This window comes from Cyrtonyx montezumae, unplaced genomic scaffold, assembly GCF_038088225.1.
Source record: "Cyrtonyx montezumae isolate F1298 unplaced genomic scaffold, pur_monq_1.0 scaffold_24, whole genome shotgun sequence".
Taxonomy (NCBI): domain Eukaryota; kingdom Metazoa; phylum Chordata; class Aves; order Galliformes; family Odontophoridae; genus Cyrtonyx; species Cyrtonyx montezumae.
In genome coordinates this window covers 9,527,248-9,542,149 of record NW_027071981.1, presented here as the reverse complement: position 1 = coordinate 9,542,149, position 14,902 = coordinate 9,527,248, and the positions used below count along the sequence as shown (strand labels likewise).

Here is a 14,902-nt window from a genome sequence, read left to right as displayed (position 1 = left end):
GGCTGCTCGTGGTTCTCAGTCACCAGCACTTTGTGCTACACTTTGCCATGCTGTAAAACACGTGAGAGTGCACAGTTGTTTGTGTTCCTGACCACAGGCCGCTAAATGTAAGAGCTGCAACAAAGACAAGGGTGTCTTTTTCTTGTGTCACAAATTTATCACATCCTGTCTTTCTTCCCATCTGTCCTAGATGTCCAGAGAGTCGATCAGAAAGGGTAAAAAGGGCTAAATGGGAGCTGCTGTAAGATCTTACACGGAGATTAAAGTAGTTAGAAATTTAGAAGTCAGTTAACCTTGAGTTCACTCGAGCTCTTCTGAAGGCCTTTTTCTGAGTAGTGATGGTCAGTGTATCTATAACACAAAGATGTGTTACTGTATTCTATTCTTCTTCCATCATTCCCTCAGTGTCTTTCTCCTTCAGAAAAGACTGCCATTGGAACATCTTTTCAGCAGTAACATTGCTGATGTTTCTTTGGAAAAGCATTGTTTCCCATAGCAAAAAAGTGAATGCGTTTTCTTTGCAAGATACAGTTACTCAAATGGTTTATAAAGCTGATATGACTGTAGCTCAGATTCATTTGATGGTTCAACTTCTAACATTACTTATGTAAAAAGTTTTCTATTCCATTGCCACTGCATCCACTGTTCAGTGGATGGGAAATTACCTTTTCATCCTGACTGAGATCAAGAAAGCCTTCTCACTCATCTGTCACTGTAGCTTACACCTGGAATGCTGAGGAAATGATTGAGCCATACTCATATCTTCACTTGGAAAATAGTGTAGCTGAAATCAAATTTGTGCTGCAGATTGCCATGTCTTATTAGGCTGAACATCAGGATGTTTTAACTCTTCCTCTTCCTGAACTAGTGGACAATTAATGGCAACTCCTATTTTATATTTCAGAATATTTAAACATCATGAAAGGATGACAGATGCAAATAGTAATGCTGGAAAGCGCCAAACTTAGTCAGCTTTATGAAGGATGCACAGTTTCAGCAATCAGTTCCTCTCTCTGGCTTACAACTTTTGGCTAAATTAGAATCTCTCCTTTGGAAAGACATCAAGTTTCGAGTTAAAGGATTTCTGTGCTGACAGTAAGCAAGGAAATCAAATGGCTAATTACTCCTACACATATACACATTCCTTCTATACAGAAATACGCTTGATTTCCAGCTTTTGTATCTTCAATTTCCATTCACATCATTTCGTTTAATCATCTCCTGGGGCTCCCATAGCTGTGGCAGCTTACATGAACTTTTACGGGAGTCCCTAGGAACCTCTGCCTTCTGTATGCACTCAGAGGAACCAGCAAATTGCAGAAGCTACAGAGAGACTCTCAGTGTCCCCCTCTCTACAAATATAGTTCATCTGTTTGATGATGATCCATTCTGGGCTGAGCATGTCATTTCTGAGGCTGCATCCTGCCTCAGGAGCAGGGCAAGGTAAGGCCATGGTCTTTTCTGTCCCTGCAGTTTGACTTCAATAGGAATATCATGAATGTGGACCACAATAAACTCCTAGAGGATCCTCAAGAGGACAGCTCAGTCCCTGAGATAGAGCCAGAGGGCACTTCAGACACAGCTCCCCTCTTTGACTTCTGCTCTGCCAGCCATGTCTTGCTATCTCACTGAGTTCCTTTCAAACCTAAAATGGACTACCATCCGGTCAGTGTTTTGACTAATTCAAAAGAGGTTCCCAGAAGGAAAAGGAAGGGTTTGGAAGAGAAGTCAGGTTCATTTTGCAGTTCCCACACCACCTTCTGTCAAGTCTGATGACTAGCAGCCAAGCATTAATAATACAGCGTGTATTCCCATCACCAATGCTTTCTGGTTTGATTTCCCACTGCTATTTTATCTTCTTGTTCATCTTCCCTATTTAATTTACCAGTCCTGTAACTAGGAAGGAACGTCCCAAAGAATCTCTGCACTGAATTCTGCTCCACAATGTCTCGGTGGATAAAACTACTAAACCACCTGCACAATGTCTGCATTTTCTGTCTAGGGGGAGTCTCTTGATGGTATATCAATAATTTTCCCTAGTAGATATCCCAGCAAACTCTGCAGTAGTCTACAAAACCCTCTCCCCAACTCACTTTGGTTTATATGCAATGATGAGCACACACAAAGAAATTTTAAGAAAGGACGACTTTATTTTCATGGGCAAATATTCAATACTTGTGGAACTGCTTAAAGGTGCACAAAAATGCAAACCCAGAAGTACTTTTTTAAGTCCAGATGTACTCTTATGTATTTGTTACTTCCACCCTGTGTACTGACCATGTGGGGGCACTGAAGATTTCTAGCTAGCGAGACAAAGAAAACATTTCTCATGCTCTTGGTTGGAATATGCACCCTTGTGAAGTTCTATAGACTCTTAATGTTTCCATGAGTGATGTTGATTTTGTCTGTGAATGTAGGTGGAACGTTGCTGCTCAGCTGATGAGTCAGTAAGCTGTACTCTGATAGTTTTCAGGGCAGGCAACTAATGGCAATAGTCGGCCCTTGAAACAGCTGTGGTTGCTCACTGCAACCTCATTACTACTTTAGGTGTCAAAGTTGGAAATCAGAAGTCCAAAATTTCTGTTCAGCTTCTCCTGTGAGACACAGGTCAGTCCCAGAAGAACCCCAGGACCAAACCTTGGCTTCTCTCAGCCTGAGCAGCTGAAGTTCAAAGCATTTCTGCCTACACCAGTCCATTTTATACTTCTAGTTGAAGTTATGTCCCTGGGGTAGGGCAGCAGTGTGGGATCCATCTCAGAAACTTTCAGCTGTGAGCACAGTGTGGACACAAAGACCCTCCTTACCCACAGTCAGTAACTGCTGTATTAGCTGAGTATGAGTTTGTTAGCTGGGGCCACCCTACAGTGCAGACCCTGCATTCCTGTATTAATTTTGTTTTCAAGAAAGGAGAATGGAGGAGCACATATGAGTATTCAGCATGGCAAGTGTCTGAGCTTCATAGTGTGTGGCTGAAATCTGATTTCTCTTTCACATGGCACCACTCTACTCCATTAATATGATAATAAAACCAATTTGTGCCTGTTGTGATGTTGTGTAATAGAGATAAAATAACACGTTGCCCTGACATCGCACTGTTAAAGATGGATGTATCTTGATGGGGGGCATGGAGATAACCACAAACGTTGTCAGTTCCTTTATTAGGATAAATTCTTTTCTTTTGTAAGAGAATGAAGACCAGAGCAACCTGAGCAAACACTGCATCCTACATCACTCGTACTGTAAGAGCCTGGGAGCTAAGGGAGGACAGGGTGATTTTGTGCAGTACAGTCTACTTCAGTCTAGAAGAAAGGTGTACCCCCCTGCTGTCACAAGCTGAGGGACACAGTTCATCCCTAACCAAGGGAACGTGGGGATGTTTTGCCCCAGATGTTATGCCATGGGGACAGGCTCCTTGGGGATGGAGCACCATTGGTCCTTTTTCCCTTTCCCTACATGTGTGACACAAGTCTCAGTTCAGGGTTTGCACAATGTTTCTCCTCCTGTAAGCTTCACTAATGCTCTCTGTAAAACATCTGTGGCTGCCTTTGATAGCCTGTCTCACAAAGTAATTGCCTTCCACATAAATACATCCCTCCTAACCTCCTGTAATCTTACCCTTTCCTCTGTTTCAGTCGATACTCTGTTTTTTAAACCTCTGGAAATGTTTCGATGTTTTTGTTCCTCACAGTTTGAACTGTATCACCTTTGTCTCTCTTTAATCTCTTTTCCTTCCTAATGAGTACAAAATCTGAAATCCCCAACCTCTCCTCGTGTCTGTTACCCTCCACAGGGTTCTCTTTGTGTTTATTGCCTCTTCCATGGTGGCCTTTGCATGATGTGATCTCGTGAGGGAAACCACAAATTCCTCTTGTGACTTCATCAGCCTACTCTTTTCTCCTGTAACAGTGTTCTCAAATGAGTTTTGCATTTATTTCAGTATTTACTAAACTCAGAATCGTGTGGAGCTAGTGGTTTATGTCACTGGTAATCCTTACCCAGAGGGTTGTGTGGGATCTTTTTTTTTCCCCCAAATCAAAATGACATCACTTAATTCTTGTTTACAGTTTCCTTGAGGAACCCTTATTCATTTGTGGATTCTCTTTTCAGCATGAATTTCGAGTTGATCACTACTCTGTTACTGAGTAGGACAATCTGTCCACTACGCAGCTGAAGTAACTTTGCTTTCTACCAGGATTTTCATATGTTTTCTTCAAGGGATATTTCAAGGACAAGAATCAGCCTCCTGCCAAGTCATGGATTAGAATTCATTAAGAAGCTAAGAGCGAGGTCTACATACAAGTTAAAAAAACTTCCTGATTTAAGCAAATTTAGATCTTTGATTGAGGCAAACTTCACCTATCCTAGCCATTGCTGTGCATTTACAAATTGGAAAAGACAAAAGTAAGTGATTTCATTTGTTTTGATTTTGGTGTTTCTCAGCAGTTTATAGTGAACAAACTGGATATGAAAGTACATGAATAGAAATTAATAAACATGCAATACATTATTCATGCTTATGCATGCTGCACAGTGCGCTGCTTCTCCATTCCAGGTGGGTAATAAATGTTGGTAGCTGCATTAGTGTATTTTCTCCAGCTGAAACTCCAGCATGCACATATCATTGGGTCGTCTCTCAGTGGGACTGTTGTCTTGCATCAGCCTGGAGCCACCACACTGAAGACATCCAGCAGAAAAATGTCGGTTACTTCTCAGAAGGTAACTGGAAGGAGATCTGTGTTTCTAGAGAAGCTAGTCAGTACTTGGCCATCAATTTGTGTCATTCCCTCCTGCCCTGCTTTTCCAGGAGCAGAGACTGACACCATGCTCTGGGCTGCAGGGAGCAGAGAGGTCACCTCTCCTCTTCTCCAGACATGACACCCAAGTGTCCTCAGCCTCTCACAGTATGTGCCTTCAGCTTTGCTTTGCTGTCCTCTGGATGTGCTAAAGCTAAATACAGCAGGAGAATCACCTCTTCCACTGTTACTTTAGCATCTATGTACACGCAAGTTTTGGCCATCATTTCTGAAATGGTTGATATAGAGCAAACCCTTTCAGTCCAAATCAACTGGGATAGGGAGGGCTTTCTGGATTCCCAAAGTAATTTCCAGGGCTTGTTTTAATTTGCTATCAGCAAAGATGTGATGAGACATCAGGTATTAATGATTTCCTTTGTGTATTTTCAACTTTTCAGATAGACTTTAAATATACATATTAACTAGTTAATGAACTTCGGTGATCTCCAGAGGTCCCTTCCAACTAGAATTCTGTGAACCTCCTTGATTTGTGCCACTGGAAAACTTGAGGCACTGTATCTATGGAAACCCGTGTTACAATCTGAAGTTCTTTTACAGAATATCTTTGGAATTTGCCATAGCAGAAAAAAAACATATTGCAGATCGGTATTATAGCTCAAGACATTCCTTGCAGAAACTGCCTAAAACTTCAAAGAAAAGTAAAGCTGTGTAGAGAAAGTATATTCTAGTAGCAAGCTTCATTTAAATATTTAAGATAGCCATTCATTTTACTTTTAGCAGTGCATAGTCACCAGGTTTGATCCCACTTGTGCTGATAGGTACTTTATCGACTACATATGGATATGGAACAAAAAACTATATGGAAAAAGTGCAAATCTAAGGTTGGACACTACAGTGGTAAGGAAATATTTTTGCAGAATCCATTTTATTGCCAGTTTTTGATCCACAGTTCTGAACTTCTTACTGCAGGAGTTTACCACCAGCTGATATTTCCACATACATATTTCTACAGGCCTGTTCAGGCACAGGCCTTGGTTACCTGCCCATCCCTCCAGCACTGACAGCAAAGTGGTAGTCATTTGCCAGTGAGTTCAGGTTGGTGAAATCCAGGAGGCTGTCATTACAAGCTGCTAATAAATGAATGAAATAAAATAATAATAATAATAAAAATGTAAAGCAACCGATCTCTTAAGAGAGTTAGGAAATGTGGATATCAACTCTCATTTGTTCCCCATAGAGAAAAACACGCCTTCTTAAAATATATCTTCCTTTTCTTAATTGCTCACACATTTTCTGGTCTTCACTGAATGTATTTTTTCTACAGGAGGACAGCTGAGCTTCAGAGTACCCCCAGTAAATTATCTCAAAAAAAGAGTATCCTAAATGACTGATTTTTTTTTTAATAGTGAAAAAAATATATTCATATCTACTTTTGTGGAATTAATAAAACTGAATCTGTGAAGGAATTGAAACACCTTTTTGTTTTTCTGAAGTAGCTATTCATAGAACTATCGAAAAGCATGTTAATTTTGGATTTTAAAAAGCTAAAAATACTCCTGACAGAATAGCTACACTCCAGAAATGGAGTCAATTCCTTTTTTCAATGTCAATTTATTCTAGTAATTTAATTCAAATAGTATTTCATTTAATTGCAGCTGACAAGGCAGGAAGGCTTTTGATTATTAAAAAAAAAAATATGAAGCCAGCAACAAATTGTGATTTTTGGCTAATGCTATGATATTTTGTGTTAGATAAACACATTTGGGGGAACCATATTCTGTATATAGACAGCACATTCCAGGTAGATGTGATCACACTGTGAAAACAACTCAACACTACTTTCCTACAGTTTGATAAGCTTTTTCATCCAGCCAGACTATGGAATTAGGACAATATTATTCTCTGTCTTGTAAAAGAAGTGCATCACTACTTCATAACAAAAAAAGGTATAAAAATTCAAATCAAATCCATAGGTGCTCTGTTATATGGTTACATGAATAAATGTGTAGACGTAAGCTATATCTCCCTGATCAACAGAACAAAGTTGAATGCATTTATCTGTTTTCAACACTTACCAGACTTATCTTTTAAAAATATGCTTTTACACATAATTAAAAATGATCATTACATCTGTACAGTTGTGCCAGGTACTGAACTTGGTAGGTGACCAATATGGTCTGGTATTCCCATGCACTCCAGCAGAGATTAGCTGCACACACTGCAGCTCTGCCCACTCCCACTTCAAAGAAGCATTCTTGACGAACTGTGTGTATTCAAGGCTGCTCATGTTTTTGAAGAGCTATTAGTAGTTTGCAGTGTTTGCTCACACAGCATCCAGTATTTCTCCGACAAGGGTTGCACGTGGTTTAGTGCAGTAGACATTGCTTATTCTGCTGGGAAAAGCGATGTGGGCTGACTTACTGTGCCTATTCACCAGAGCCTGTCAATCCCCTATAGAAGTTCTGTAGCAGAAATGCTAAGTCGTGGCCTGAAGCAGTGATTGAGCATCAGGTGGGAAGGCAGGGCCAACCCAGGGGAGCACAGGTGCATTCAATGTACCTGAGTGACCAGAAGGGCTAGAGCCAGGATCCACCCCTTCCCAGACCTCATTTAAGGGTTGGCAGTAGAGGCAAAGGGATCTCTCTGGAGATCCTTGCCTGCTAGAAGCCTTCCAAAGGTAAGTAGTTTTCCTTCCTTTGTTTTTCCATCCGTGACTGCTGCAACTGGACTTGTTCTTATTTGCTGCAACCTAAGAATGTGTCACTCAGCTATTATTGTTGTACTTTCCATCACATTGCAGCATTATGGGTTCAGATCTCAGAATTTTTCCTGGTAGTCCGAAGGATGCTTCGTGATCCCTGGAAGTGCATTTCTAAGAATCACTGCAGCATTTGTTGCTCATGTGCAAAATCTCAGAAGGAATTAAGACAGGGGTACATGACTCCATTCTGGCTGTTCCATTTGTATAAGATTTCCTATTTTTTAAGCACTGGAGAACCTTAGATAAAATAAGTGAATTGCCATAATGTATCACTTCTCCCATCTGCACCAGTTCTGTCATATTAATGGAAATATTAAATCTATGAAACAATTAAAACGTTGGCAGTTTTGATTCTTTGTTTTTCTTATTCTCAGAAGGATTTTATGATAAATATTGGTCTGCAGATTTGTCATACTGGAATATCGTGGTGTTCTAACAGACTGCTTTTTAGGATAGGTCTAGTGAGGTGTCTAGAGAGGTATGTTGAGCTCCTCACACGTCCCCCCGTGACTGGAAAATAATATCTTTCAAGCTCAGATAGGGCAGAGATTGGATGTTAAAACCCTCAGCTTGACACAGACCATTATGAACTTCAGCAAGCTTTTGGCTTTCTTTGACATAAAGATCAACTTCTGCCTGAAAGAATGGTGCTGTTATGACTCTGTCCTTGCACTTGGTCATTATTCTTTGGAGGAGGTATTGCTCGAAAAGCTATTTTTACAGAACGTGGCTGCATCAGGGGTCGTGTTTGGGCCTCGTTTCACAAGAACACAACATCAGTTGCTCACTACTCACTCAATGTCATCTCTTGGTAAGGATGGTTGGTTTGAGGTAGGGCCCAGTGCAGAACCGACACCTGGACTATTTATCCTGCTGAGCACATTTCTCAGCACACAAGATCCTGCTGTCACCAGATCCAGAGGGAGCGCATGAAATAACTGCTTGCACAAACATCGTTATTTTTGTTGGGGTGTCATGCCAATTTTAATACTACTCTTTAAGTTATCCTTTCTCTGGTTTATTTTCAGGGTGTTTACTTGAGACAAACAAGTTAAGCAGCAGCAGAGGCTTACAGATAGCCCAAATAAATGAACTGTGTTACGATACGTGCCCTGTCCCTTGCCAAAAGTGTTTTGAATTATTGTTCTGAGAGTAAAAAGGGCAAACATCTCAGGGCAGTCAGCACTAGATGATGGCTTTTCTTTCCCCTGAGAGTTTGCAGCTGCCCATCATAGTGCTCACAGTGCAAGGAAGCAGCCAGGAGATTCCTTGCTTGCCCATCCTCAAAGTAAACAGAGCAGTGAACTCTGTGGGAGCCTGATTCTGCTTGAGACCTCTGAGTGTTAAATAATTCAGGAATGAATAAATAATAATAATCAGAAATATTTCACTGGCCTTACATAGCTGTCTTATCTGTGGGATAGAGTTAGCTCTAGGCAGTCTCCATAATTTAGGAAATGACTTATTTTTAACTCATAGCTGAGAAATGATTGGATGAAAACGCTTCCTTCAATTCATTTACTAAAACCAGGAACTGCAATAGCTTTCATGCCCTCGAGTGCTTGTTACACTCAAAAGCAAGGGACTTTCTCCCCCATTATTTCTCCTCAGAAGCATATACTCCCTTTCAGCTAGAGAACGTTGCTACATCGATTGACACACTGAGCCCCTCACTCATCCTTACGTGAACAGAACACAGGGGAACAGAATGTAATGCCTTGTTATTGCAGCTGTGACCTCCTCAGTGCATATTTGACCTCCCAGGAAATCGGCTTTCTGCCTCAGTTGACAGGCAAGATAAAAAATATTAGTAACAGTAGACGATGCTCAGAACCTCGTAGGAAGTGTTTCTCACCTTCTGGTGCTGGACCTCCGTTCTTTCTTCCTTTGAAACTCTATTTTTTTTATTTTTATTTTTTAAGACAGAGAGAGTGCACAAGTCAAAAGGTAAAATTAGATTACCAAAGAGAATCCTCACTTTTAATTTACTGCCCATTGTTTAACCATTTCAGTGCAGCCTAAAAGCTGTCCAGTCAAGGTGAGAGATAAGCTGTGGTCCTGTCCTGCAAGACAGACACCAAATTTACTGTCTAACCAGTAGATGACTGTAGGCAGAGCAGAACTGTGTTGACTTTGCAACACATTGTTGACTGTTTTATTTAATAATTCAAAGTAAGTTTGGGTCCACCTTTATGCAGGCCTATGGATGTAAGTTTCTGGAGCAGAAAAACTTTAATGTTCAATGAGAAACAGTTATTTAAGACCTTTATTTCCTACTAACACACTTGTATATTTCTTACCTTGATGGATCTGATCTTCTCAGACAGACCATTTGTTTCTTCCCATGGTCTGCACAAAGAGAAGAGGGGTTCAAGGTTAATCCTCTAGAAAATAAAACCAAACAAAAAAAAACGATTAAGAAATAATTACATTCTTTTTTATTTTTTCTTGAAACTGTTTTCCTTTTTTTTCCTACTGAAAATTCTCAAAACATAAAAAAAAATCTAACAGTGTTGGTTGTGGAAGTAAAGGCTTCCCTTCACTCCTTCCTTAGGCTTCACTTTCTTTGAAAAATGTGGTTGAAGCAAAATATCCTGCCAAGTCCAGTGGTTTTTATCTGTGATGGTATCTGACTTTCAGAGATTATCTGGAAACCCTGCTTGATTCATGCTATTTATTTGCCTTAATGGACAGTGACAAATACGATATTAGATACTTAAAATGAATGGCACATACTGCAGATGCTCTGTGCCCTGAAGGAATTTTGTTATTGAGCATGACACACTAACTGCCAAAAGCTTTAGGAAAAAGGGAATTCAAGAGTAATACTGATGAACAGGGGAGTGAATCTGGTTATACAGACTCTGTATGAGCACCACTGAATTGATTCATTCTTCAGAGTCCAGTCTTATGTAGGACTTCATCGTCATGTGTTTTTCCCATGCAGAATCACCTCCTCAGTGAGAGGTTATGCGAGAAATTGAGTTGCAATAATGGAGGCTTCTTACCCTGTCCAGGTGGATAACTGCATCAAGATTGTTAGTAAGGCAAACATCAGGATTTCATTCCCAAGCAGTTTGTTTTAAATTAATTTACAGTCTCGTGTAATATAATATAAATAAGGACCAATCAGTCTATTACATTCCAGTTCCAGGCAAACATTTCTAGTTAGCTAACCAGAATAACTGAACTGCTGTGTTTGTCGTGTGCCTCTTAGTTTCCAACTTTGCTTCTTTTTTTAATTTTTTTTTTTTTTTTTTTTTTTTTTTTTTTACGATTTCAGCACTGAATTATATCCAATATGTAGCGTATCTCAGGGTAAGCAAGACTTCAGTGAGCAGCCTGGCAGAAAGAAACACAGACGATCTGCAGGTGAAGACTATATTTCCCATTATGGCACAAATTTTGGCCCTCCAGAGAACGAATTTGACTACGGTTTGTGCAATGAAGTCATTAATGTGGCTTGCTCACCAAAGCCTGATGCTTTCAATCCGTGTGAAGATATCATGGGATACAATGTTCTGAGAGTTCTGATATGGTTTATCAACATTTTAGCTATCACTGGGAACACCGTTGTCCTCCTTATTTTAATAAGCAGTCAATACAAACTCACTGTACCTCGTTTTCTGATGTGCAATCTTGCGTTTGCAGATCTCTGCATAGGGATCTACCTGTTGTTTATTGCATCAGTAGATATCCAGACCAAAAGCCAGTACTACAACTACGCCATAGACTGGCAAACTGGTGCAGGATGCAACGCTGCAGGATTTTTTACTGTGTTTGCAAGTGAACTCTCGGTCTACACGCTGACTGTGATAACTCTGGAAAGGTGGCATACCATTACCTATGCCATGCAACTCGACCGCAAGGTTCGGCTTCGGCATGCTGTGATCATCATGATTTTTGGCTGGATGTTTGCTTTCACGGTGGCACTTCTCCCCATATTTGGCATCAGCAGCTACATGAAGGTCAGCATCTGTTTGCCCATGCACATAGAAACGCCATATTCTCAGGCTTACGTTATATTTCTTTTAGTGTTGAACGTACTTGCCTTTGTGATCATCTGCATCTGCTACATCTGCATCTACTTTACTGTGAGAAACCCTAACGTCATCTCTTCAAACAGCGACACCAAAATTGCCAAGCGCATGGCTATTTTGATCTTCACGGACTTCCTCTGCATGGCACCAATATCTTTTTTTGCAATATCAGCTTCACTCAGGGTTCCCCTCATTACGGTGTCCAAATCCAAGATCCTTCTGGTTTTGTTTTACCCTATTAATTCCTGTGCCAACCCTTTCCTCTATGCCATCTTCACAAAGACTTTTCGCAGGGACTTCTTCATTCTGCTGAGCAAGTTTGGTTGCTGTGAAATGCAAGCCCAGATTTACAGAACAGAGACTTCTTCGTCTGCTCATAATTTCCACACAAGAAATGTCCATTACCCTACTGCATCAAAAAACAGTGGTGGGACTATTTATTCACTGGTTCCACTGAATCACTTGAACTGAAATGCTTGCATGAATTTGTGTCTGAGGCAGTGTGATAATCGCTTTCAACTATTTGAATAATGATTTCAACGTAGCATGCAAACTTATTTTTTATGAGAAAATATTTCTATTTCCACTTTGCTTTTTTGTTCAATGAGCAGCCATCAGAAATGACATATCGTCTTCATTAGTTCCTGAAGGACAATGAAGAAAACTGCAGTATATGTCAAAGAGTCCTTGTAGAACTGTGTCCAGAAATAAACAGGCTTATAAATACATATCTCCTGCTGTAAAGGCAGAGATTCCCCTCCTTCTAGGAAGGCGGCAGCTGATTATTGAGACTGAAGTAATGGTTATATGTGGTCAAACAAAAAAAAAAAAAGTAGAATTATTTTTGTTTTTGTGAAATGTGTTGGAACAACGACAAATAACTAGCTCTTTTCATTAACCATACCTCCTGAAATTACAGGAGACAGAAGCCCAGTTTAGGGATTTGATTTAGTAGTTCCAGTGGGTAGGGATAGTGATAGGAGGATGGTTGGACTAGATGATCTTGTAGGTCCTTTCCGACCTAATGAACCTATGAAACTATGAGTTCAATGCCCTCCTAGGATTAGGTTGATCTAGATAGGTGGGCCCAGAGGATCAGATTTCATATCAATTTTTAACAGAATTTAGTTTGCCTTAAGTTTTGTTTCCATGATGAGAGAGGAAAAACAAGAGCAGGAAGAATCTTTCATAATAATAATTTCTCAATCTGGTTTGATAATGCTGGGTTAAAATTGCTTTTGCAGGGCTGGATCCCCTGAGTATGATGAGGTGATCTATGGGTTACTCTTAGAGAATGTAAGAGGCACTGTAGGCCTGTACCCTCCCCCTTCACGGGACACCAGTCCTTTTATAGCTGCTTTCAAGGCAGCTGTTTGTGGTTGGGTTTCTTTTAATTGAAAAAAGCAGCATAAAAAAAAAAATGCAAGATGCGTTTTATTCATGCCTGCAATGCCAAAAAAGCCTGCTGATTTCTTCTCAGCACTGAACAATGTGTTTTATGTGTGTAATCTTTAAACTATTTTGCATTTTCCATTCTGAAATCCATTTTAATAAAACCAATATGAAAACAAAGTGCCTTGAGAACAACTGTACGGTCAGAGATATGCTGATGAAGTAAGCAATTAATGTTACTGCTTATCTGGAGAGTTCCATTTATGCAGTGCAGCCTCCACAATTGGGTCACTGTGACCGATGAATGAGGCTTGCCTGATGAAAGCCTCCACAATAAAGAAAACCTGCAGTTCCTCAGAGTTCAGGAAACACGGAAAGGTAGGTATGTCTGAAACTTCTTAAACTTGTACCTTTGCAGCATTGACATGTCTTTGTTTTAACAAATCCTTTCTATTCATTCTTATTTCTTATGTAATAGGACATGAACTAGTGATAGAACTTGAGTTTTGGTCCTTTTTAATATATACATATATAAACTATTTAATAGCTAGAAATTACTCTTCTCAGATGAGACAATCTTATGTTTCCCTTCCTGACAGCCCAGGCTTGGAATCTCTGATAAAGAGATTCATGTAGCTCTGTTTTCTCTGGCTCAAAGGAAAGCTTTGTAATTATTCTTACCTGGAGCCCGCTGCCAGCTTGCTCCACACACCATCTCACAATTGACAATATTGTAATGTCTTCTGATTTTCCTCTTTTTAAGGATTTGGGATGGTGCAGTCCACCCAGAAAGAGCAGCTACATTTGGGCAGTCATCCAGTAGCAGAATTCCAGTGTGTGAAGCAGCTTATGTCACTGCACTGTGTAAGTAGACCAAAGTCCCACCAAGACAGGCTGAGACCTGATGATCTCACCTAGCCCCATCAACCTCCAGTGACACGTAGACTCACACCGTGAAAGATAAAGAGAAAAAGGAATGCAAGTGCTAAACAAACAGAGGAACAATAACATGCCAGAGACCACTTGGATAATGAGATGAGCATGAGCTCATTACAAACACCAGGATAACATTTAACTGGTTTGAATGGACTGAGCACAGGGTCCAAGATGGCAAGTGTGTCAGCTGGAGTGTAGAGAGGGTGTTACAGAGAAAACTGAAGAACTACATAAACATTTTATTTCTTTTCTATTAAACTTTTTTTTTTCCTTCTCTCTGTTTTTACTAGATTTACATTTCCTGTCGCTGATTGCATGATTAGTCCTAGACATCTGGGATTGCTTTCAGATTCACTCTGCTGGCACATCTTTGCCTTACATGACCCTTATATTTCAGTGTCCACCAACTCCAGACAATGTCCAGTTAAAGAAGTATGTCTGCCTTTGCTCTTGCAGTACCACTATCACAATGATATAGATTGTGCTGAAAGTGAATTTGCTGCCTTTAGGGGACACCATAAACTTCTTCCTGATCTGCCAGATAGAATCATCACTCCTTCAGGCATGTACTTTGAGAGGAGCTGACCTTCCCAGGAACCACATACTGGGAGTTGTGAGGGGTAGCAAGAAATGGGGTCGCTACCTTGATAGACTAAAAGTCACAGCATGAACATTGCCACCACAGGTAAAAGTAATGGGAGCAGCTGGTCAAAAGCATCAATAAAAGCAAAAATCTGACTCAGTAGAGAAAATGAACTGTGAGCCATTTTCTTTACAACATTTGCTCTGGGGGTTGCACAGATATGCCAAGCAGGGTTTGCTCATTAGAAGGCAGGTCTATGTTTGAGCTTGTTAGGAATGCGAGATGAGGCTTTGCATCCCATTTAGCAAGCCTGCAAATCATCTGACCACATTTCTTTCCTGTAGATTCCCTCCTAATCATTCCGCTGAGGACACAGTGGATAATCTTACATTTAATTTATGCAGCTTTGTTGTTGAGAAGAGTTAATAATGCAAAA

At 40.3% G+C, this 14,902-nt stretch overlaps 1 protein-coding gene across 1 annotated transcript in view; it reads left to right on the top strand.

Annotated features, from left to right (window-relative positions):
- Positions 1-12,026, top strand: part of FSHR (follicle stimulating hormone receptor) — a 74,654-nt gene extending 62,628 nt beyond the window's left edge. Inside the window, exons 9-10 of the mRNA XM_065739411.1 lie at positions 4,216-4,401; positions 10,799-12,026. Coding sequence (XP_065595483.1) covers positions 4,216-4,401; positions 10,799-12,026 — 1,414 coding nt within the window. The remainder of the gene's footprint in view (positions 1-4,215; positions 4,402-10,798) is intronic.
- The last annotated feature ends 2,876 nt before the right edge of the window (positions 12,027-14,902 follow it).